This window comes from Artemia franciscana, chromosome 2, assembly GCF_032884065.1.
Source record: "Artemia franciscana chromosome 2, ASM3288406v1, whole genome shotgun sequence".
NCBI lineage: Eukaryota > Metazoa > Arthropoda > Branchiopoda > Anostraca > Artemiidae > Artemia > Artemia franciscana.
The window spans coordinates 14,024,508-14,048,436 of NC_088864.1; the positions used below are offsets into that span (position 1 = coordinate 14,024,508).

General features: G+C 33.9%; 1 protein-coding gene across 1 annotated transcript in view; it reads left to right on the forward strand.

Annotated features, from left to right (window-relative positions):
* Nucleotides 1–22,816, forward strand: part of LOC136037565 (protein expanded-like) — a gene marked incomplete at its 5' end in the record, with an annotated part of 106,629 nt that extends 83,813 nt beyond the window's left edge. Inside the window, 5 exon segments of the mRNA XM_065720290.1 lie at nt 882–1,064; nt 3,555–3,807; nt 7,379–7,520; nt 9,257–9,438; nt 14,194–22,816. Coding sequence (XP_065576362.1) covers nt 882–1,064; nt 3,555–3,807; nt 7,379–7,520; nt 9,257–9,438; nt 14,194–14,306 — 873 coding nt within the window.
* Nucleotides 22,817–23,929: the final 1,113 nt, after the last annotated feature.

The following is a 23,929-nucleotide window of genomic DNA, read 5'->3' on the forward strand; positions in this document are numbered from 1 at the left end:
TAAAATAAGAGCTCTGAGACACAATATCATTCCAAACATCAAATTTCATTAAGATCCAATCACCCGCTCATAAGTTAAAAATACTTCATTTTTTCTATTTTTTCCGAATTAACCGGCCCCCCACTCCCCCCCCCCCCAGATGGTAAAGTCGGGAAAACGACTATCTCTAATTTAATCTGGTCCGGTCCCTGATACGCTTGCCAAATTTCATCGTCCTAGCTTACCTGGAAGTGCCTAAAGTAGCAAAACCGGGACCGACAGACAGACAGACCGACAGAATTGGCGATTGCTATATGTCACTTGGTTAATACCAAGTGCCATAAAAATGAAGTCCATTGGTAATGGAATCCCTCTACCATTACCACATAATCTAACCGGGTGGATAAGGAGCACCCAAAACTCTCCTGGGTTAGAACATACCCGATTCGTCTTCTTGGGGTTGTACAGAATATCATGACCAGCAGGATAGCTCACAAATCTTGGTTAACATATTAGTTGTAGTTGCACAAGTAATCAACACAGCAGGGTCATCAGCATAACATAAATTTAAATGCATCAAGATACATTTTGGATAAAGGTAATATGCCCCTCTTTTAAACCCCATCCTACCCTTTCTCCTCCTTAATATTGACCACTTATAGATTATGGTTAAATCAGATATCCTTGGTCGTACCTAGTGCATTAGTTAAGTATCAATACAAATATAGTAATAGAGAAAAATTGATGTGAATTCCATTATTAATTCTGTTTTGGCTGAAATTGGATTAAACATGTTTATATAAGCACCTGTGTTCAACTCATGTTCAACATAAGTTTTAGACAATATGTGTTCCTCCTGCAGTTTCAATATGAAGCTATGACGTAGTATTTCTTATTTGTAGAGTGCGCCTAGTGCAGCAAACTTGCCTCAACTTGTCCCACCTCCTGATGGATTTAAACAACAACAGTTTACGACTGGCTTATCTCATCAGAGAAGTAACTTGAGCATTCATAAAGTACAAACTGTCCAAAAACTACCCTCTCTAAAACAGGAAGAGTTGAAAGTTCAACAGAGAACTTGCACAGTAAGCATGTGTTTTATCTTTTTCATATAGAAGCACTCAGAGCCGTTCCTACGAGGTGGGAGTGACAAATGAGGCAGTTTCCTTGGGTGCCGTGGCTTGAGAGCCATGGCTGGAAAATTGTCCACTTTGTTCAATTTTTGAACTTTTGTTCAATTTTTCACTTTGATTCGGCTTTTTTTGCTTATATTTTAGGCAAGAGGGGGGAGGGGGCTGTAATTAATTTTTCCTCAGGCACCACCCACCCTAGAAATGGCTCTGTAAGCACTAGACAACAAGAACATATTTTCTTTTAGTATCTTGTCCTTTATCTGCTTTTAAACTTATCAAATTTGTTTGGTGATTAATAAGTCAAAAAATATTTTAATTGGATTTTTTTTGCCCAGGATTATCAAACATAAAATGTGTGCCGGAAAAATGCGTCCGTAGTTTGAATACTTAACTTTTTAGTTTCAAACAAAAACCGTAGAATTAAAACTCAGCTGAGGCGAGCTTATAAAAATGACTTAAAACCTTTGCAAGTTTTACAAGATATGTAAATGTATGGGTCAAGCTAGGCTTCTCTGCGCCTTGTAGGGTATTTCTTGTGGGTGTTCCTGTGAATGTCCGAAATCTGTTTAATATCGACATTCACCTGTGAATGTCCGAAATTTCGATTCAATTAGCCTTGCGAACCAGTTTTTTCAGTCTTATGCAAGCTTTGACGGTAAAAGTTTAAGTTAGGCTAGGTTAAATTGGGCTAGGTTAGGTTAGGTTATCTATCTACAAAGTGGGTTAAAAACCTAACCTGTCACCATCAAACCTTGCATAAAGCTGAAAAAGTTGACTGGCAGTGGTGAAAAAACGAGGAAAAAAACGTATTTCGGACATTACCCGGTGAATGTCGACATTCACCTATTTCAGACATTCACGGTAACATAGGCACCAAATACTGGTCCCTCTACTGCTTAAAATCTCATAAACGATTGGTTGCTGAAGCGAGAATATTTATTAACTTGAGTGAAGATATCTCTTTTCAATTCTTCTCAGATGTTGTTCACATTCCCCCTTCCCCCTAGGTCTTGACACCCTCATTCTGCTTCAACAAAAATCACCCTAGGTCTTGACACCCTCATTCTGCTTCAACAAAAATCAAAATTTTTACTCTAATCAAATTTTCCACGGAAAATAGGACAGCTCTTCCCTACATGACTGGTACGTTAAATAATGAAGCTCCGCCCCTCCTTCCCTTCTTTTCCCAATTTTACCCCTAATTGTGAAAAGTTCATTTATTTATTTTGAACTTCCTATTTGCTTAGCCTATTTTTTACAAAATTTCTGTAAACTGTTGTCTTCCGCATTACCAAAGACAAAATCAATAAACTATTCCAACATGTTTTCCTCTTCCTTGTTGTTTATCCCACTTTCTCCGTTCATCCTTCTTTGGGGTTTTATCAACCCGTATCTTCTTTTTTATAAATTTGATTACTTTTAATTGCTTTTTATCTTTTTTTTTATACCAATGCTGTCATATATTTGATTCTGAAATGCAAATTCGGCCCACCTGAGCTTGTGTTATTTATTTTTGCAAACATGTTTTTTTTTATGTGTCAGGTTCGTATTCTTATTTCTTTTGCTGTAGATATTTATACTAGTTTTTTTTTTTTTTTTTTTTTTTTTTATCTGGCTTGGCCAAGAGTGCCAATTCGTATGGGGAGGAGAAGAAACTTTTTTACCTTCTTTAATGAAGATGCGAAAATGTATTTTTCAAAATCTGGAGTATCTCGTATTTTTTTAGTGAAAATCAAAGAAACCAAATCTAGCTTCTTATAGTGAAAATCAAAATAAAAATAAAAAATGGTGAAAAAAAAATCAAAGGGTGAATCCTCCGTCCTTCATTTGGTAACTCTAACTTTAGCGCTCAAATTGCTCCAACTTCTTATAAAGCTATACTGGTTAAAAGGTTGCTGTCCGGACAATAAGCAGTGGGCCTGAGTGAAATTAGAGATACTATTTTCTATAAAATATTAAAAAAGTTTGATCGCGATTGTTAACCCTATTAAGAAAAGTTGTGACGTAGGTGTATTAGCAAGTGAAAGAACTTATAGAGAGTGCTTTTCAGTATTAAAAAGGCTGCTTACTCTACCCAACATAACTTGCCCAGGTTTGACCTGTTATAAATGACAACAAATTCATATTTAGCCGAATCAAATAGCTGAGTCACCACTTGTGTTCTGGGAAATGGCTGGATAGAACAATACCCAATCAGTAATAATATAAGTCATCTATCTTACCTATCGTCGCTTTTTCAGGGCTACCGAATGGAAGTAAACCTAGTATTTGCATAGGTCACGTTGTAGTCGTATAATAGTTCTCTTAATAGTTGTTCATTCTATATAACCTTTGTAAATATGAATCGTTATATCGCTTTATAATTGTTGACCTCATATGTGAGCCAAATTAGCAATGGCTTTACTGCAGCGCACTGAAATTGATCCTTGAATTTCGTTATAGCTCCCCCATTCACATCGTAAGCCAGCAGCGAAACCGGATCTGAACAATCGACTAAGCGCCTCGTCTCTCGACTTCAAAACAATTATTGAACAGACGAAGACTAAAGATCTCCCTTTATTAAATGCCCTATGCAATGACCCCTCTCTGCAATTCCCTAGGAAAGACATGCTTGGCCTTACTTCTAAATCTGTGCCAGGGCTCACTAATGATGTAGAAGGTACTAAGCGAGGTCCCACGGAAGTGTTGAGACATGGTGAGTTGATTTTTTCTCTTTAACTTTTGTTTTAAGGCTTACAGCACTGCTTTCCATGGTGGGCATTCCTGGATCTCAATAATGAGTGAGTGAGGAGGGTATAGAAAAAGGTCTGAGTATACATCTATTGGTATATCTAATATTTGGAAAAATATAAACATTTTCTGTAACTTATTGGAAAGACCATATTGAATAACCGGTTGAAAGCGGTAAACCGGTTGATTTCCAATTTTCAGGCAAAATGGAACCAGTCCTGGCTTAAACACTTCTACAGTTCTTGATTGTGTATTTTTCCATGTTGTGTTTTAGATTTCTCTCCGTTTTTCTTCTCTTTTTTTGCTTTTATTTTTTTTTTTTTTCCTTGTACTCCGTTTTGTTCCATGTGAAAAATACGGGTAATAAATATTTTACTTACTTACTTAATAGGGTGTATTGCACTGTTTCCAGACAATAAGGTGTAGAATTCTCCTTTGGAAATAGTGTTAAGGAACCCTCTCTATTAGAAAAATTAGTGATTATTGGCTCTAAACTGTACCTTTCTTTTCTTGAACCCCCTCAACTTCTCTGATCTTCCTCCCTTCTTCTGTTGAGGGTTCAGTGAACGAATTTTAGCTCCTTATTTAATGGGTAACCATGAATAAGGAAATTTGTTTTCCAATACATAGTTTAAGCTTTTGATTGGTGTTTGCTTAAAAAAAAACAGCTGGAACATTTGCTGTGGTATTATTAATGGCTCGATAACATGCACTGAGTACATATATCCATGTTCATTGGATTTTTATGAGGAGGAATACCAGGCTAATAATGATAATGAAAAAAATTAGATATAATTTGTTTTTGTTTTTTTTCCTTTTAATATTTTTTTTGTCATCCAAAGGTTTTTAAGGTTAAAATCATGTGTGTTTTTAGTGCTTTGATATTATCATATGAATCCGCTTGGTCCCTTTAAATGGTGGTACCTATGGGGAGAAAATTTCCTTCCAAAAGCTTTGAAACTTTGTTGTTTATATTTATTTAAGATGTAAATACATAAATATGATGTCAAATACTATTTTTCTGTGGTAAGATCTGAAATGCCTTCAGTAATCCTTAAACAATATGCATATATGTACTTAAAAACACCGATCAAGTTAATAAAAAAAAAATGATCATACAAGAAACTCCATAAAATTCGGATGTTTTGACTTCATTTTCTGTTCTTACCTGCCAAGCATGAAAGGTGCATCTCAAGAAACCTAAACTCAATCAGAGCTTATATGAAGCTTTCTATTGGAACTGCTTAATCTTGGGTAATAATAAAAAGGCGCTGGATATTGTAACTCCATTTCAAATAAGGTGAAACAGCTGTCTATATTGTTCCAGTACCTTGCAGGGGTAGCAACATCTATGCTACCCCTGCAAAATAGTGATTTTCCTTGTTGATTAAGGTTGGAGATGGGGCTGCAAGTTCTCTTTATGAGGGCTTTTGCAATGATAACTCCGATGGTTTGCTTTACATTTCATTCCGGTGGCGTTTTCGAGGGTTTTGTGGCTATTTTTTGAAGTTCTCAAAAATTTGTTTTCAGAATATCATTATAAAAGATTTCTTAGGGGGCTCCAACCCTCTTAGCCCCCCACCCCGCTATTCTAAGATCTTAAAAAGTTTAGGCAAGAATTTCACGCTCATCTCCTTGAATTATTCCGTTAGATAATTATTAAAATTACCACAGTATGAAGTTTCCTGGATTATTTTTAGACACTTCTTCAATGGTAAAATTTTTTTTAGGAGACTTCAGCCCTTTAAGACTCTTAAGCCGTATCATAGGTGACACTGTCGCTCATGACAATAGTATATTTTTTAATCATTTCATAATTATTTAAAATAATAGAAGTCTACGCTTTGTTCAGTTTCCCTTTTCTTTTTTTTTCTTTTTTTTTTTTAAAGAAACTGATTGAGTAGCTATATTCTGATATGATCAAAGTTTATGCTATTTGTATCTTTTGTTTATGTTACTGCACTGTGTTCATGGCTATATATTTGGCTTTAAAATAAAGTTATCTATCTATCTATCTGTAGCAATCTATTAGAACAAAGAACTCGAGCGTTAAGAGAATTCAAGGGCAATGAACTGATAGAAATACTAATCTGAGAGACAGTATTGAGGGACTTTTAATGAGGATAACAAAGAACTCGAGCGTTCATAGAATTCAAGGGCAACGAACTGATAGAAATACTAATCTGAGAGACAGGATTGAGGGACTTTTAATGAGGATAAACTCAATCAGGACATATATGAAGATTTCTATTGGAAGTACTCAATCTTTGCTAATAATAAAAAGGCATTGGATATTGTAACTCTATTTAAAATAAGGTTAAACAATTGTCCGAATTGTTCTAGTACCTTGCTAAAAAAAAAAAAAAAAAAAAAAAAAAAAAAAAAAAAAAAAAAAAAAAAAAAAAAAAAACATCTATACTACCCCTGCAAAAGAGTGATTTCCTTTTTTGATTAAGGTTGGAGATGGGGCTACAAGTTTCCTTTATGAGGGCTTTTGCAATAATAATTACAATGGTTTGCTTTCCATTTCGATCCGTTGGCGTTTTCGAGGGTTTTGTGGCTATTTTTTTCAAGTTAACACAAATTTGTTTTCAAAATATCACTATAAGAGATTTCTTGGGGGACTCCAACCCTCTAAGCCCCCCATTCTAAGATCTTAATAAGTTTAGGCAAGGATTTCACGCTAATCTTGTTGAGTTATTCCTTTAGATAACTATTAAAATTACCACAATACTAAGTTTCCTGCATTATTTTAGACACTTCTTCAATGGCAATTTTTTTTTAGGGGACTTCAGCCCTTTAAGCCTCCTAAGCCGTAGCATAGCTGACACTGTTGCTCGTGAAAATAGTAGATTTTTTAATCGTTTCACAATTATTTAAAATAATCAAAGTCTACGCTTTGTTCAGTTTCCCGTTTTTTAGTATTTTTATTATGATTGTTATGTTTAAGAAACTGATTGAGGAGATATATAGCGATCTATTAGAACAAAAAACTCGAGCGTTAAGAGAATTAAAGGGTGATGTACTGATAGAAATACTAAACGGAGAGACAAGATTAAGAGACTTTTAATGAGGAATTTGACTGTCGTCACTGTATGTTTGAAAGTGTGTTCATAAATACTAAATTAAGAGAATTAAAGGGTAAGGAACTGATAGAAATACTAAACTGAGAGACAGGATTTAGGGAATTGTAATGTGGAATTCGACTGTCGTCGTCGCTCTATGTTTGAATTTATGTTCATTAGAAAAAAATAAGGGGATTTATCAAAGAGAAAAGTTTATTCTAGCGCCTTTCTAAAATTTCGGTGTACTCATTAGTAAAGTACGTATAAAATATACGCGTTAGACAGAAATATTCATTAGAAAGAAACAAAGGAATTTATCAAAGAGCAAAGCTGATTTACTACCTTTCTAGAACTTCCATGTATTCATGAGTGTGCGTACAAAATCTAACGATACAATAACTAGGACAAGGAAATGCTAGTATTTTCCCCCCGTTTCTTATTGATAATTGATATTTATATTTCCTTTTCTAGGAGATACCTTGCCAAAAGCCATGTCAGCTTCGAAAACGGATACACTACCCAAGTCTTCGATTCAGAATCAGCCACTTCCCCCCATTCCAGGGCAATCTCGGTCTGTACCAAAGCCAGTTCTTGTTGTGAAGCAAACATCAAGGTAATTAATATTCTAAGTTTGCAGTACTTTTGTGAGGAGCTGTGGGGAACCTTTGTCTATTATACCTTTTCCCCCCTTTTCTATTTCCGGTTCTAGTAATGCTACTGCTGATAACGACAACTCGTCGTACCATCAATCACCATCCTAAGACTAGAATTAGCTGCCCACAGTAAAATGATGGGAAAATTGGAAAGCAAATTGTCGGGTTAGTCAGGGATGACTAATAATTTGAGCAAACTAGGACCATAGATGCATTCAGTCATACTGTCAGATTTGTTCAGATTAGTCAGATGATCTCGGTATTATTATTAGCAATTGCAGATTTTTTAATAATGTTTCAACCTTTCCAAAATAACGAGAAAAAAAAATCCATTTTCTTTCATGAAAGTTTAATGTTTATATTTTTATATCAAATTTCTTTGTGGTTATTATGTTTTATCAATACGATTTATGTTTTTATATTTAAAATTTTTTTGGATCACATTCTCTTTAACATCCAATTTTCCCCCTAGAAAATGGTATAGATCCCCCTCTATGAAGTTTTGATTGCATATTTCACTAGTCAAGCTTAAAAGATTATTTTAGAATAAAGATTGACTAAAGCTTCATTTGGTAATATAGTCCCCCCCCCCCGCTTCTTTCTCAAATAGAAAAGAAAAGCTGAGGTCTATTTTTTTGGCTGATTTTTACTAATGGAAAAATAAGTCAAAACTTCATAGATTGTATTCACCTCAGTTATTTAAAAAGACGTTTAACAATTAAGTTTTGTTTGGTAATCAGTAAAATTTTATTTTCAAATTCCGAAAAAACATATTCATAATTATATATTTCATACAAACATTTTAGGTCAACTATAAATATTTGACAAGTTTTTTAGTGACTGTCTAATTGAACGAAAGTAGTTTTAACATCAATTAAGGTTAATTTTTAACTATCTTTGTGCAAAACCTGTGGTTTTAGGATTGACGGTTGCTGAACTTAGCTTTTTTTCTGTGAAAATGTTTAGGTCTCTCTAGACCATGCGGGTTGTTACAGGAAATTTAGCTGAATCTAACAGAGATCAAATTTCGTTTCAGTGGTGAGATTTTAAATCCACCCGATTGAAATAAAGATGTTAATATGGGGAAATGTTCGGGTAATTTCTATAAAAAAAAGTAGATAAAAACATGGCTCCGTATTAAAGCAGAAAAGGGACAAAAGCTACGGGCATCCTAGCCCTTATCATCCTAGGGGTAAAAGCTCGAAAAAGGGATTCTATTAATGCATAGATAAATGCTGAGGAAACTTTTTCTTGCTTCATAACGTCAAATGAGAAGCCCTTCGAGCAATCTACTACTGCTTTTGCTCTACTACCTTTTGGGGCAGGTAATGTTCTAATTTGTTTGCTTTATGGTCATTTTGGGCTGTATAAAATGTACATAGCTGTTCCCAAAGTTTTACCTTAGGAAGGCGTTCACTTAAACCTTCCCCTGAAATATTGAAAATTAAATAAAATTAATCATCTTTATGAAACTTTATGGTCAAATGTAAAAAAAAGTAGATTTTTTTGCCATCCCCCTCTCAGAACCAAAATCCCGGTTGTAGCCTTGGTTATGCCCCATTGTAATTCCTTGCTTATTCCATTAAAAAGGTGATTTGATCCTAAAACGAATGAGGTCAACTCCCTGTCAAGGTAAAGGTCAGAGCAATATCTTTATTACTGATTAGAAAAACACTGAATGAACTTATCATTGCAGCCTAACCTCAAATGAGAAGCCCTTTGATCCCGCAACAACTCCTCTTCCTCCGCTACCTGTTGAGGCAGCTTCGGAACAGCAGAATTTCAGCAAGCAACTCTTTGCAAAAGCTGTCAACCGACATTCATACGCTGTGTCGCCAGGAAAAAATAAACAACCCACCACTGGCCTATATGCTATTAGTAAGTATTTAATAACGTACACTAAATATTTTTACCCAACTCTGTATCTGAGCCTCGGTTTCTGACTCGACTCTTGTCTTAATATACAAAGGATCGTTTGCTGTGGAATCAATTCACTTTTGAGCAATTACAAAAATAAGGCAAATAGCGCTAATAATGCTAAGTAGAAGACTGTTGTATTTCATTATTATTATTATTAATCTTAGCATTGAAATAATAATCAGTTAATATTTGGATTGGTTATTAGCTAGGGAGGAGAAAAGGGTGTGGTCTTTTCTAATCGTCCTCTATTACCTTGATCCTTTGATAGTAGAGCTTGCAAGCATCTGCTGTCAATTAAATAGAAAGAAAACTGCTAAGAATTTTTTCCTATTCTTTATTGAGAAAAAAAAAACGCTTTTTAGAGCATAAATTTAATCCTTTAGATTTAAAAGATTTATTAGACCACGGTGTCTTTCCATTTATAAATAAGATGAGATGAAAATATATAAATGGCATGGTAAAAGCTGTCAATTCTAGTTTTTCCGTTTATAAAGGCTTTTTGTAGGCTTTTATAGTATATTTAGGCTTTTTGTAGTATATAAGTTACCGTGAATTTTCGAAATCTGGTTAATGTTGACATTCACCGATGAATGTCTGAAATTCTCTGCTTGGATTCAATTAGCTTTGTGAGTCAGCTTTTCCAGTCTTATGCAAGCTATGATGGTAAAAGTCAGGTTAGGTTAGATTATGTTAGTTTATGCTTGGTTAGATCAGATTAGGTTAAATTTGGTTCTAAATATCAGAAATGGGTTAAAAACTTAACCTAAGCTAATCAAACCTAATCTTACCTAACCTAACCTCGCATCATCAAACCCTGCATTAAATTGAAGAACTTAACTGGCAACGTTGGCTAAATCCAATGAGAGAAAAAGTATTTTATACATTCACCGGTGGATGTCGGCATTCACAAATTTGCAGACATTAGCGGTAACATATATGTATATATAAATATATACACATATATATATATATATATATATATATATATATATATATATATATATATATATATATATATATATATCTATCTATATAAAAATAAGTTGTCTGTCTGTGGATGGATGGATGGATGTGTCAGGTGACGTCACCTGAAAAAACTGGATCAGGTGACGTCAAAACTGAAAAAACTAAAAAAAGGCAAAAACTACAAAAAAAACTAAAAACTAATAAAAAAAATAAAAAAGCTAAAAAACTAAAAAAACTAAAAAAAGGCAAAAACTACAAAAAAAACTAAAAACTAATAAAAAAGCTAAAAAACTAAAAAAACTAAAAAAAGGCAAAAACTACAAAAAAAACTAAAAACTAATAAAAAAAATAAAAAAGCTAAAAAACTAAAAAAACTAAAAAAACTAAAAAAACTAAAAAAAGGTAAAAAACTAAAAAAACTAAAAACTAAAAAAAACTAAAAAAAAAGGAAAAAACTGAAAAATAAGCTAAAATAAAGGTAAAAACCAATAAAAAACTAAAAAAAAACTGAAAAAACTAAAAAAAGGCAAAAACTACAAAAAAAAACTAAAAACTAATAAAAAAAGTAAAAAAGCTAAAAAACTAAAAAAACTAAAAAAACTAAAAAAAGGTAAAAAATTAAAAACAATAAAAAATAAAAAAAAAATAAAAAAACTGAAAAATAAGCTAAAATAAATGACGACACTCAAAGAGAAAGCGACCAGGACAAAAGGAATGTTCGATTAGCAATCAACAAAGCACCGGGACACAGGGAGTATAAATGACGACCAGGACATAAGTAAAAAAAAAAATTAACAAAACTAAAAAGAAGGTAAAAACTACAAAAAAACTAAAAAGAAAAAAAAAACTAAAAACTAATAAAAAAACTAAAAAATCTAAAAATCTAAATAAACTAAAAAAGAAAAATAAAGGAGAAAAACAAAACTAAAAAACGAATGTATATACAGACCGGTACACCGGGATACAAATGACGACCGGGACACAGGGAATATAAATGACGACAGGGACACAACTACAACGGGGACACCGGGGGAAACAGGGGGATATAAATGACAACCGGGACAAAAAAATAAAAAGAAAAACAAAACTAAAAAACGAATGTATATACAGACCGGGACACCGGGATACAAATGACGACCGGGACACAGGGAATATAAATGACGACCGGGACACAGGGACACAACTACAACGGGGACACCGGGGGAAACAGGGGGATGTAAATGACGACCGGGACACCGGGACAGGGAATGGTCGATTAGCAATCACCATCAACAAAGCTCAAGGGCAATCATTAGAATCATGAGGTATAGATCTGAATACAGATTGTTTTCCCATGGACCATTATATGTTGCATGTTCAAGAGTCGGTAAACCTGACAATCTATTTATATGCAAAGACAATGGGACAGCAAAGAATGTTGTATATTCGCAAGTTTTACGTAGTTAAAACCATATATATATATATATATATATATATATATATATATATATATATATATATATATATATATATATATATATATATATATATATATATATATATATATATATATATATATATCTATCTATATTCACAGGTGGGACATAGGGACACAACTACAATGGCGCGTAACTATTATGGCGCGTAACGACTTACGCGCGCGGGGGGGCTTGGGGGGGGCGCGAAGCGCCCCCACCAACTAGGTGTTGGGGTGGCGCGAAGCGCCACCCCAACAGCTAGTATATATATATATATATATATATATATATATATATATATATATATATATATATATATATATATATATACTCGTTCCATTGTGCTAATTACAAGTCTTATTCGTTGTTTATACGTTGTCATTTCTTTGTTTTACAAATATTTTTGATGTCTTGACTGAGGGGTGGTTTTGAAACATTTGCTGGAAAAAAATTTTGGAGAGAAAAGTCTTACATTAGATTTAAAATCAGAATTTTATTCTGCTGTTCACTGAGTGAATATTGGGAAAGTTAGTGCCATGAAAAGCCAAGATCTCAGGAATGTTTTTTGGGTATTTTTTTTTTTTAATTAGCATTAATACCAATTTTACGCTTTCAAGATACTTATCATGTCTCTGTTGTCATTTTCCTAAGACAAAAGTCAAGAAGTAAACAGAGTTCATAAACATTTTCTCGAAAGAATAATTTATCAATATTTTGTAATTATCGATAGCATAAAATCAAGTCAGTTTTAAAATAATAATGCAATAATTAATAATTAAACAAAAATGATAATAATAAAATATCAATGAAGTAATACAAGAGCTAGGACATACAACAACATTGAACATCCAGAGTAGCAACTGCTATTGTCAACACATTATGGCAACTATGTCAACACATTAAGATATAGAAAAAACATCAAACAACAACAGTCGTGTTCTAAATATAAAATTCATCATAATCAGACAAGTTTATTTGATATAAATGTTGGCTAATCTAAAATTGGATTCATGCTTGATAAATTAGTTGGTTGTTATTATTTTTTTTTTTTTTTTAGCAAAGCCGACCTCTGGCCATAGGTTTGCTTTGGACTCGAGCTGGGGTAGTGCTGGAGGGATGGGAATCAGAGTTTATTTTGTCTTATGTATAATTTGTATCAATACTACTGAAATATTTATGAAACTAATTTAATCTGATTTTGTTTTACATAACAAAAGTACATAACGAGCTCGATAGCCCACATTTGATAAAAAATTTATCTTTGAATGCAGATAAAAACATGAGGAAATTATAGCTAATGCTCGGCTGGAAAAAAAAATCAGAATAATATGACTAGTATAATATACCCTCACAGTTAGGCTTGGCGGATTATTACTGCCAAGAATATTTGACCGAAATTTCAATGAGAGAAAATACAAGCTTTATATAGTAAGAAGAAATAAAAATGGAGTGGAATAGACTGAACGAACCAAGAAAATAAAATGAAAATTTTAATAGGCCTGAAAAACTGTAATGAATTAAAAAACCAAAGAATTACCAAAAATCAACTGCCTCTACAAAAGTGCCCGCGAACATGCACTAAAGTATTTTTATTTTGGGCGGCCTCTTTCGTCATTTTGAGGGAATTTTACGTTCGATGTGAATTGGTTTGTTTGTAGATTTTGTTTTTCCTGGACAATACCTGAATTTTAAGTTGTGTGTTTTAGGTGTTGCTAATAGACTATTTTACATTCTTCAGCTGAATTTGGTGGACAAGTTTTTAGTACCATTTTTTTTATTGTTGCCTGTTGGGGTAATTGGATAGTCAATTTGGAAAACACCCCAATTTTATATATATTGTTTTAGATGCTGTTAGTAAACTAAAAAAAAGAGATAAATTTGTGGACAAGTTTTGAATACCGTATTTTTATTATTTGTTTTTGAGCTAAATTTGTTAGTTTGAAAGTATTGAAATATTTTCGTATTTGGATAGACTTTTCGTATTTCGTGTTAGAATTGGATAGTAAGTCTGGAAATCACCTGAATTTTTTATATTGTGTTTTAGGTGCTGTTAATAAACTATAAGAAAATTGGCTAAATTTGGTGGACGAGTTTTGAATACCGTATTTTTATTGTTTGTTTTGAGCTAAATTTGTTAGTTTGAAAGTATTAAAAACCTTTCATGTTTTAATGCTTGCTTTACTTTTGAAAGCAAGCTCTTTTAAAGTTAAGATATCTGAAATTTGACGACACAAAATTGCTTAACATCTTTTAACCTAATATGTATTTTGCTAATTACTTCTTATTTTAGGCGATTTATCGAAGCCAGTCTTAGCATTGCCGAAAAAATCGGCTGGATTATGTCACTTGCATCATCAACTCTCACTGGAGCGTTCTGTGTTGACGTCGCAAAAGCCCAAATGATACTCCAGATTGATCATGAATTTAAGGACGATCGCATCAGATTCAAACGAATTCAACAAAATTCACGATGTCATTGAATGTGGATTTGCATGATTTTCCAAGCTTACAACTAGTTGATTAGACTTGGATGCCACATTCCCAGGGGTGGAGCTCTAAGGTCTGGACCTCCCTTCAAAACATTGATTTTGCGAATTTTTCAGAATTTTTTATGTTTTTCCATTTGTTTACCTTTTTGGCCATTTATTATTTATTTTTTTGACAACCATGTCAACTCAATATACTATGCTGCGTTGGTGCACTATAGTATATATACTATGTTGCGTTTGTGACAATCTTCCAAATTGAATGGGCTATTGTTCAAATTTCGTACTTAAAACCTATGTGATGAGTGTCTATATCCAGGGTGCTAAAGTCTTCCTTTTGTCGGGCCAAGTTTATTTCAAACATTAATAGACTAAAGTAAATATTTATTTTACATATAAAACGATATGTTTAAGAAAATAAGTGTTTTAAGCATGTTCAATCTAGTTTAAAGTGAATTTTAAATCTGGAGGGTTTTGGTTTTAGAGTAAAATCAGTGTATTGTTTGAAAGATCCAAATATTTTACTTATTCTTACCTTTAATCAAATACCTAATGCTAAATGTTGGGTAACATTACACTGCTAAAATACTGGACGAATCATATGTTCTTGAGGCAGTATGTACATGATTAGCTGTGTGGATATTCTACCTACGAAGGTGTAGGGAATATAAACGAAGATCTGGCTAAGTAAGTTGTAATCTGTTTGGAAAGAAAAGACGCATGGAATACTCGAATTGTAGTTCGAAGTTCTTGGATATTGAGCAGTGTCTTCATTTACCTTTCTGAGGTGAAGTTGGCCCTGTGATTTAAGAAAAAATGACCTACTAATGTCATCTTGACGGTGTGGGACTAACTCACTACTTGAGTCTCATGCTGGTGCTATCTTGTAAACTGTGCCTGAAAATGACAATTGAAAGTTTCTATTATTTTTATTATTATTATCATTATTATTATTATGGGTAGAACAACATAACTTAGTCTATGCTTAGACCACAAAGGCCCATTTCCTTCAGATATCCCCCCCCCCCAAAAAAATAAATAAAAATATCTATATAGCACCAATAAATGGTTGGTTATTGGTGTCCTCTCGGACATGGTATTTTGAGATAGTGCTTGTCCGTTCCTTTTTTCCCTTTTTAGAAAAGTACTCCATGGTAGTGTCTAAGTGTCCACCATTGTCTTCCCCCTCCTTGTGGGGGGGGGGGAATCGCTGATCAGAAGAAAGACAAGAGTCACCTCTCCTTTGCCAGAGATCAACGGTAAGCGGTATTTGATCCTCAGAACTCGTAATACCAAGAGAGCTTCTTTTTATAACCTCAAATTGTACCTCCAGGAAACTTTTTGCACTGAGGTTGGCGCTTCAATTGTCCAGGGGGATGGACCTCTTCTCCCAATGGGTATGATTTTGGCCGCCATTAATGGCTTCTCCAACCAATATTGGCAGTGTGTTTCATATTCAGACACTCGGTTATTAATACTGGTAAATAATGATGTATTTTAATTCTTTGTTCAATTAAATGATCTTTTGCATACATATGAATTCAAATTTTGCAATCCAAATATTTATTCAGTGTTGTGTGGAACAGGTATTACCAAATAGCCGCTTCAAAAACTGGATTTTGAATTTGAGCATGCTTAAACACAAAATAAAACACTTTAAGGGAGATAAACTTGCTTTCTAGATTTTAATAATATTTTAGCATGTCACCTTTTAAGTTTTACTTTTGTACATCTATCATGATAAAGTAGCTGTAATTAGTGGAATATTTTTATATGGCAACATTGAAAATAAGTAGTTCTTGAAACAACCACTGGATTTTATTTTTCTTTTTTTAAATTTTTACATGGCCTTTTATATGTAATTGTAGACAGTCTTTGGTCTTTTGGTTTCGACGTATCGTCGATGTTCGACATCAGAGTAATTGCATCGGTTTTAATATCCTGCTCGAGATGCTTGTCTGTTAGGTTTAAGTGATATTAAAGGGCTGTTATGCCATATCTTAACTTCCAATAGAGAATATCAAGGGAAAGCAAAGTTGGATTATAAAACTGTCTAGAACGAAACCTATCGCGAATTCTGAGAAAAAAAAGAAACTAATTAAAATCAATGTTAAAATTAATTTAAAAATAATCAAAATTAAAACCAATCAACAACTTTCTATTTTAAATGGGTCTGGATCACGAACATTGTAGATTTTCAAGAATGCATATCGTTTTATTTACTTATTTTAGAAGTTATTGTTTTATAAGATGCCTCTCCACCCCCTCGAGATTGACTTGAAGAATGACCCGTGAAAAAAAAAACAAAAACAAACAAAAAAACAACTAAGTCTTCAATTGTAACTATTGAGAGTTTGGGTAATTGTTAAATTTATATTTTTGTTGTGAAAGCTTTTTCAAAGCTGGGGTTTTAATTTGAGTTTAGTGCTTAAAACCAATAGCTGCCAAAAAGGTGTTCTTTAAGCTGTGTGGATTCTCTTTTTAAGTCTACCTTATAGGCTATTCTACAACCTCTCGTTTTTACCAGTGTTGGTGAGCAATAATTTCAACATAAAATCCATTATTCCAGTTGACAAAAATTGAAAAAAAATGTTCCTCCTCACGAGCATACTCTTTTCCAAAAGTTTTGCTAAATGTAAGGATTCTCTATAGCATAATTCTCTATCTTTTCTTACTAATCTCCAAAACGCTTTCCATTATTTTCTGGTTTTTCTAGAATGTCACTGTCAACTTCAGTTCGAAATTGGAGGTTGGGGAAGTGTCTATTCTTGCCGAAATATGTATATTGGTTTGACCGTTTTCCGATGATCGTGAATGTCAAAAGTCAGCTCATAGAAGTCGCAATATAACAGCTAATGTTTGAATTAAAGCCACAGTAGCCCTTTTGTAATTGACGCCCTTGTAGTTACTTGATATGCAGGTCGATCAATATTCTATGTATTATTCTGAAACTGATTCGTTTTTTTTCTCTTTTGGATGGAACATACGCTATGCATAAAAAGACGTGAAGCGTATAGTTTTGAAAATACTTCTTCAAAAATTTCTTCAAATGAATATTTGTAACTCATTCGGATTTCTATAAACAGACAATTATAGCATTACCAATTTCCGTTTAAATTTACTGTTCTGCAGGGGAGGAAAAAGAAGGTAAATTTAAAATTAAAGTCTTTAAAAGTTAGTCTTATTAATGTGAAGGCCAGTTGATTATATACATATATATATATATATATATATATATATATATATATATATATATATATATATATATATATATATATATATATATATATATATATATATATCACTCACAAGGAATCTCATCTTGGGTTTCTTAATTCTACCGACAATTGAAGTCAAATTAATGTTAGGTCTTCGATTTCAACTGAAAACTACTTGTGAATTTTGTGTACTGACAAAACAAAGTATAGGCTGGCAAGAGCAGTTGCCTCGTTTGGGAAAATATTTGCTATGGCTGTACAGTGGGCCGAAACCAGTTTTTTCGTAAGCGGATTTCTTCCATAAAATGTGAAATTTCCTTAATCTTCACTGAACTTAACTACATAGCGTCAGCCCCTTTGAAAGTTTTTCAAGGGCTTGAAAGTTTTTGAGTTTTTCTTTTGTTTACCGAACTTCTTATCAGAAATCATTTATGTAAAGACAGCTTTTATATTTGTAGATAAAAATCACAAACTAACTATTGTGGTCATTTACAAACCTAGTCCTAAGGCATTTTGTTGAAGGCACTGGTAAAAAACGGCAGGAATGAATTTAAAAGTTTCAATCTTGAAAGACTCAAGGGCAGACTCATAATCTACAAATTTTTCTCCAAGGATCATTTTAACTGCTCTTTTTTGGATTCCTTTCATATCATCACTTAGATATTGAATACTATGAATCTGGCTCTCAAATGGGACATACATATCCTAATATTGGACGTATGTGTGTTAGATATGCCGTTTTCAGCTGATTTACTGGGAACCCCAAGCGGTACATTGAAATCAAAGAACGTAGTACACAGTTGTCTTTCTGGACTAGCGCTTGAACATGAGCACTAAATGAACAATCGACGCTGAAATTAACTCCCAGGACTGTAGCTGACGATACAAGCGGAAACCAAGGAGTTGGGCGAACAAGATCTCGTTTCAGCGGATTAAATCTTACGATTTTGGTTTTGCTTTTGTTGATCGGCAAACTATTTGTACTATTATTCTTCTTTGAATTCTGTTAAAAGATCAGGGCTGAATTGGGGCTTAGTTTGGCTTGTATCTACTGTGAACTTAAGAAGTGCCATAGCGTAATTAATTACCGTAAAGACAAGGAGAGCGGCCAATTTGGTGTCTTAAGGGGCTTCACTTGTAATCTCTTCCCAAAGAGAGGAACGTGGGAAATCAATAATAATCAGTAAGATATGTTTACGTGCGCCGATTCTCTTAAGATTCGTAGCAGCCACGAGGTGCTTAATCAAATCAAATGCTTTCCTGTAATCAACGAAAGCGTCTCCAGATTCGAGTCATTGTACGACCAGGTGATAAAGTCTAACTAAATATTCTGTGGTATAACATCCTTTTTAACAACCATATTGGTACGGGTCAAGTGAATCTGCGACTTGTTACATAAGTTCACGGTAAATTAAGGATTCCGTGACTTTGGCAAGGTTCGGCGAGATTGAAATGGGTCTTAACTGACCACGGCTTTTGGGATGCTTCACCTTTGGAACGACACGTGCATAAGCTTGTTTCAAGGCCGCGGGAACGACTGATCATTGCAGCACTGATTAATGACCGAAGTTAGAGGTTTCACAAGAAATTTAGTGTATTCACGCAAAAGTTTTACTGGCAACTCGCCAGGATAGGAAGCACAGTTTTTTCGCAGTTTCTGTATCTCCCTATAAACTTTGTACTTAAGAATTTGCTTGCTTTCATCGCAATCGCTGTCTTCTATCATAATATTCAACTCAACTTCACTCAATGATGGATACGTAGTGCAGATTTCGGTAAAGAAAGAATTGACTTCTTGTGCTGATATCAAAGTCCCATCTGTTTTCAGCATCCATAGCTCACAACTAACTGATTTTCCTGTCATTTTCTGACTGCCGAATGCCACTTACTTGAACCAGTATCAAACAAGGGGGTAATTTTCTCAATAACATACTTCTTTCTAGCATGTCTACTGACTTTGTCATTGCTGTTCCGTACCTTTTTCGAAGCTGAAATACACCTGGAACTATATAGTCGGCATCTAAGTTTGATCAATCGCATCAAGTCTTTCGGTATCCACGGCTTGTCAGATTCAAAAACTGGCACTACTTTTGTCGGGAAGAATTCATGGAACTTATCGAGCAGCAGGAAGTTGAGTGTTTCAACTTTAAGGTTCAAGACATTGATTGAGCATATTTCTTCGAATGAGTAATGATCAATCCACTGACCTAAGGCACATATAGGGTCCCGGTTCTGCGGACGAACTGTCACTTTGTTTCATTTCGGTTTCGGCATGTTGTTCTTCGCTTGTAACAGGATTACAAAATGATAAGAGGTTTGTAATGGGCCCATTGAGAGGAGAGGAAGGTAAAATTCACTGACATTGGTAAATATCAGTGAGCCTCAGGTCTAAGGTTCTGCCACTTTGATGGGTAGGAATCTTCACTATTTCCATCAGATCAAGCGCATTGGATCGACACTTTCTGATTTGAATCCAGGTTTCAATTTTCCGTTAAAATCAAGGAATTAAAACTTATTTCATAAATCTTGGCCTTTATCGAGAGATATAACTCAGGCGCCACGCTTTTCTGATGATATTTATTCTAAAATGCGAATAATATTATTAGATTGACAATTATGATGTCAAGAAGGAAATATTTTGCATAAATGTGAAACTGTCAGTGGAAATCTGTCAACTAGTCGTCTTTTCTGATCGGAAAATCTGTTAATTATTTGAATATGTCTTTCCCCAGAAAATGTTTTTACCGGCTGGGAGCGTTTTTCTGGCATTATCCACCAGCCAGTTATAGCCGTGTATTTTTGACAGTGGTCAAGATTTTTTTCTACTGTAACAGTTGCCTTTACTATGAGCCATTTTTTGTTATTGACGAATACTTAGAAATTAACGGCGTGAAAACACGGATTGGGGGAGAGGGGATCAAAATTATTTTCAAAAAACAGGAAATCATAATTCTACAATCTTTGCTCTTCAACTGACCTTAGTCGGAACTAGAATTGTTTTTTCTATTAGGGCTGGAATATAGATGATAGTGTGTGCTTCGGAAGAAATTTAATATCGTCTGTCATCTTTATCAGTCTCTGCAGGGTTTGAACGATATATCATTACTTTTTACCTTTTTTCTTATGTGTGGAAAAAGTTTAGCTGAATTTTTCTTACTGGTTCTAAATTCTTGTTAACTGCTTCTTTTTCAGGAATATATAAGCCATTCCAGGACATTAGGTAGAATTAGTGCAAAGGAGGAGCCTTTGGGCCCAGTGGCTGTTCTGGTCTCTGTTGCACCCGGGGAAAAATCTTAATTACCACTCCACCACCACCACCCCCGATCCTCCTTCTATCCCCCAAAAATTTTCAGGCAAAATTTTTAAAAAATTTATGGTTCTTAGCAAAATTTGAACACAAAATATCACAGAGACATTAGAATTAATTGATTTCGGACTACTCACTTTTATTTTCAAGCAATTTTGATGAAGATATGAAAAAAAAATGGATTCAATTTGCTCATACTTACTGCCAACTGCTCCCTCTCTATTATTTCCATGAAAATAAAATTTTGAACATTACAAAAGAATTGTAACCCAGATTATTTATTTAACGTTTTGCGCCAAATCTCTGCTACCACGACAATTCCTCTTTAGGTCATGGAGCCTTGATTTTTTTGCGATTTTTCCGTATTCTGTTTATACTTTTTGAAGTTTTTCGATCGTTTTATCCTTCTTTCCCAAACATATTCTTGAAGTATTTTTGAAGATAGGATTTATTCGGACTATTTAGGAGGGATAATCCTCCCATCTATGCATGTGACCACCCCCCTTCAAGGTTGTCCTTTGTCGAACGAAGGTGGATCTGATTTGGCATAGCCAAATATGTGAAATACAGGCATAAATCTTTAATTTCGCTTTAAAACGAACTGCCACCGGTTCTTATTAGTTAAAATGATAATCTGTGCCAATAGTTTTTTGTGAATTAGCTTGTTCAAGCTTGAATAATGCTAGGTTCAGACGAAAGTTACCAGCCAGTCTATCCAAAAATTTACTCAAGTAGTAATTAAAGCTGGTTAAAAAAGATAATGGGTTAGACCAAGGCCATATCTAGAAAGTTTAGCGGTTTTCAACCACCTCCTCCCCTGAAGCGTTTGTCTATCTAGTAAAAACGAAATAAAAATGCATAAAAACGAATTTTTGCTGCGTTTTCAAGGTTTCTTGTACCCCCCCCCCCCGTCCTTGAAAATTAACGCCCCACGATCAACAACCCTGGATTAGGCCTCGGGGGGGGGCGGAATGCATTAATGTTTTAAATTGAATATTTTTATTCGACATCCTTCTTATTTAGTGTTACAATATTTATTTCAAGCTCGTTCTTTACTCGTTCGTTATTTATCAACTGTTTTGTTGCCTTGAGCGTTGTAGTTTTCTCTTGCATTTGAAAAAAATATATATATAAAAAATACAATGATAAAAAGGCAATACTTTACATAAGGTAAATGGCAAGCTTGTTCCTTGCGGGTTTAAAATATGTGTACAGGGGGCAGAGGAGCATTGAAGCTATGAACTTCTATCCCACCGACACCTCTAAAGCCCTGTAATATTTAACATAGTTTATTATATTTTCAAATGACTTGTCTTTTCTACGTGACCCCGCCCAAAAATGTTCTTAATTTTAAACCAAATTCTGTCATATCCCCCCCCCACCGCTAAAAAAAAAAATGCAGATTCCGATCTGAGTGTCAATATCTGCTTGCTTAATACTCGTTTGAGCCCAATCGAAAAGTTTTCTTTTTCTGGAATTATTAAATTTCGCTTTTTATGTGCAATTATTTTTTTTTCTTAAATAAATCCATCAATTGCTCGTGAAGAACATTCCCTTTTTGTAAATATGTATTCATGTGTAAATAGTTGTTAAATTAAGTTAGTATAATATTAAGCGATTATTGTTTTTTATTGTTAGGGAGTATAATTATATGCTTTGTTAACAATGCGCCAATCAATTGTGTTTAAACAAACAAGTGATTTTAGATGACATACTCAGGGTGTCACCTTTCAAAGGGGTCATGAACTAGTAGTTCGAAGTGAGATTTTTAGTGTATAATTTTGTATGATTTTTATACTGTAGTTACATTTCATAATGAATTTGCTCAAACCAGTGTTTGTAAAGTTTTGTTGATTCGTGTTCGCTTTTATTACTTGATTAAATTTTTCATTTATTATACAATGTGAACCTTCTTATTTTAAGAGGAGTGGTTAGGTATGTCAAATTTTCTTTCTGAAAAAGAAAGATTATAAAAAAGATTAATGTCTACATGGAGTACTAATTTAGTACTGATAACGAACTATTTTGCTCAGTGAGAAACTAAAGGTAATTTTGTTAACTTACCTAATTCTTATTTATTACAAGAATTGAATCGTCCTATAGTGAAAGAGATGGTTTGTTTCCTCTGATTTATCTTTTTGAAAGAAAAACATCTGTTGAAAGAGGTTATAGTCAACAAAGAGTATTCACACATGTGACAACAAACTACTCTGCTCCATCGACAATTTAAGGTAATTTTATTAACTTTCTTATTTTATTTTTTATCTTATTATAAAAGGAATGGTTTCTTGCAATGAAAAGATCTGGTAAAACAGGTTATCTTTAACAATGAGCATTCACACATCTGACTGTGACATTATTCGTTCTATGTACCTTACCTTAGACTTTAGATTCTCGTGTGACTCCAAAGGTGCCTATGGTATTGACAAGAAGTCTCCAGTGTTCGCGATAGCCTGCTGCTGCCAGCACATCTTCCCACTTGGGCTGCAGAAACGTTTTAAGATAGCGGATGTCTGACTGAGAGATTTGCGTTGAGAGATCAACTCAAAGATTGCGTTGAGAGTTCTAAGGTTTCCCCTTCTTAAGACATTACCATCGACGTTGACGGATGATGTATATATTGAGAGGCTGGTCGGTCTTTTTTCGGATTTCATCATTTTTGACTCGATCTTTGCAGTGTATTATAAGGATTCTTCGGAGACATTAATTTACAAAGGCCAGGATCCGAGGTTCCTGCTCTCCATTAATATGCCATGATTCGGCTGCGTACGTCAGAAGGAATGTTGCTATTGAAGAGTAGGTATGACTTGAAGCGTAAAGACTGGATGAATGAATGAATGGTACTTTATTAACAAGTAAACTCTCACAACGTGAAAAACCTGCCAAATTTACAAGCACAATACAAAAACATACAGCGATGAAACCTAGTGGCCTGTCAAATAAAAAATGAGCATATAAATGTAAACAAGTGCATAAGTAAAATGAATGCAAAACAAGTACATTATAAAAACCTAT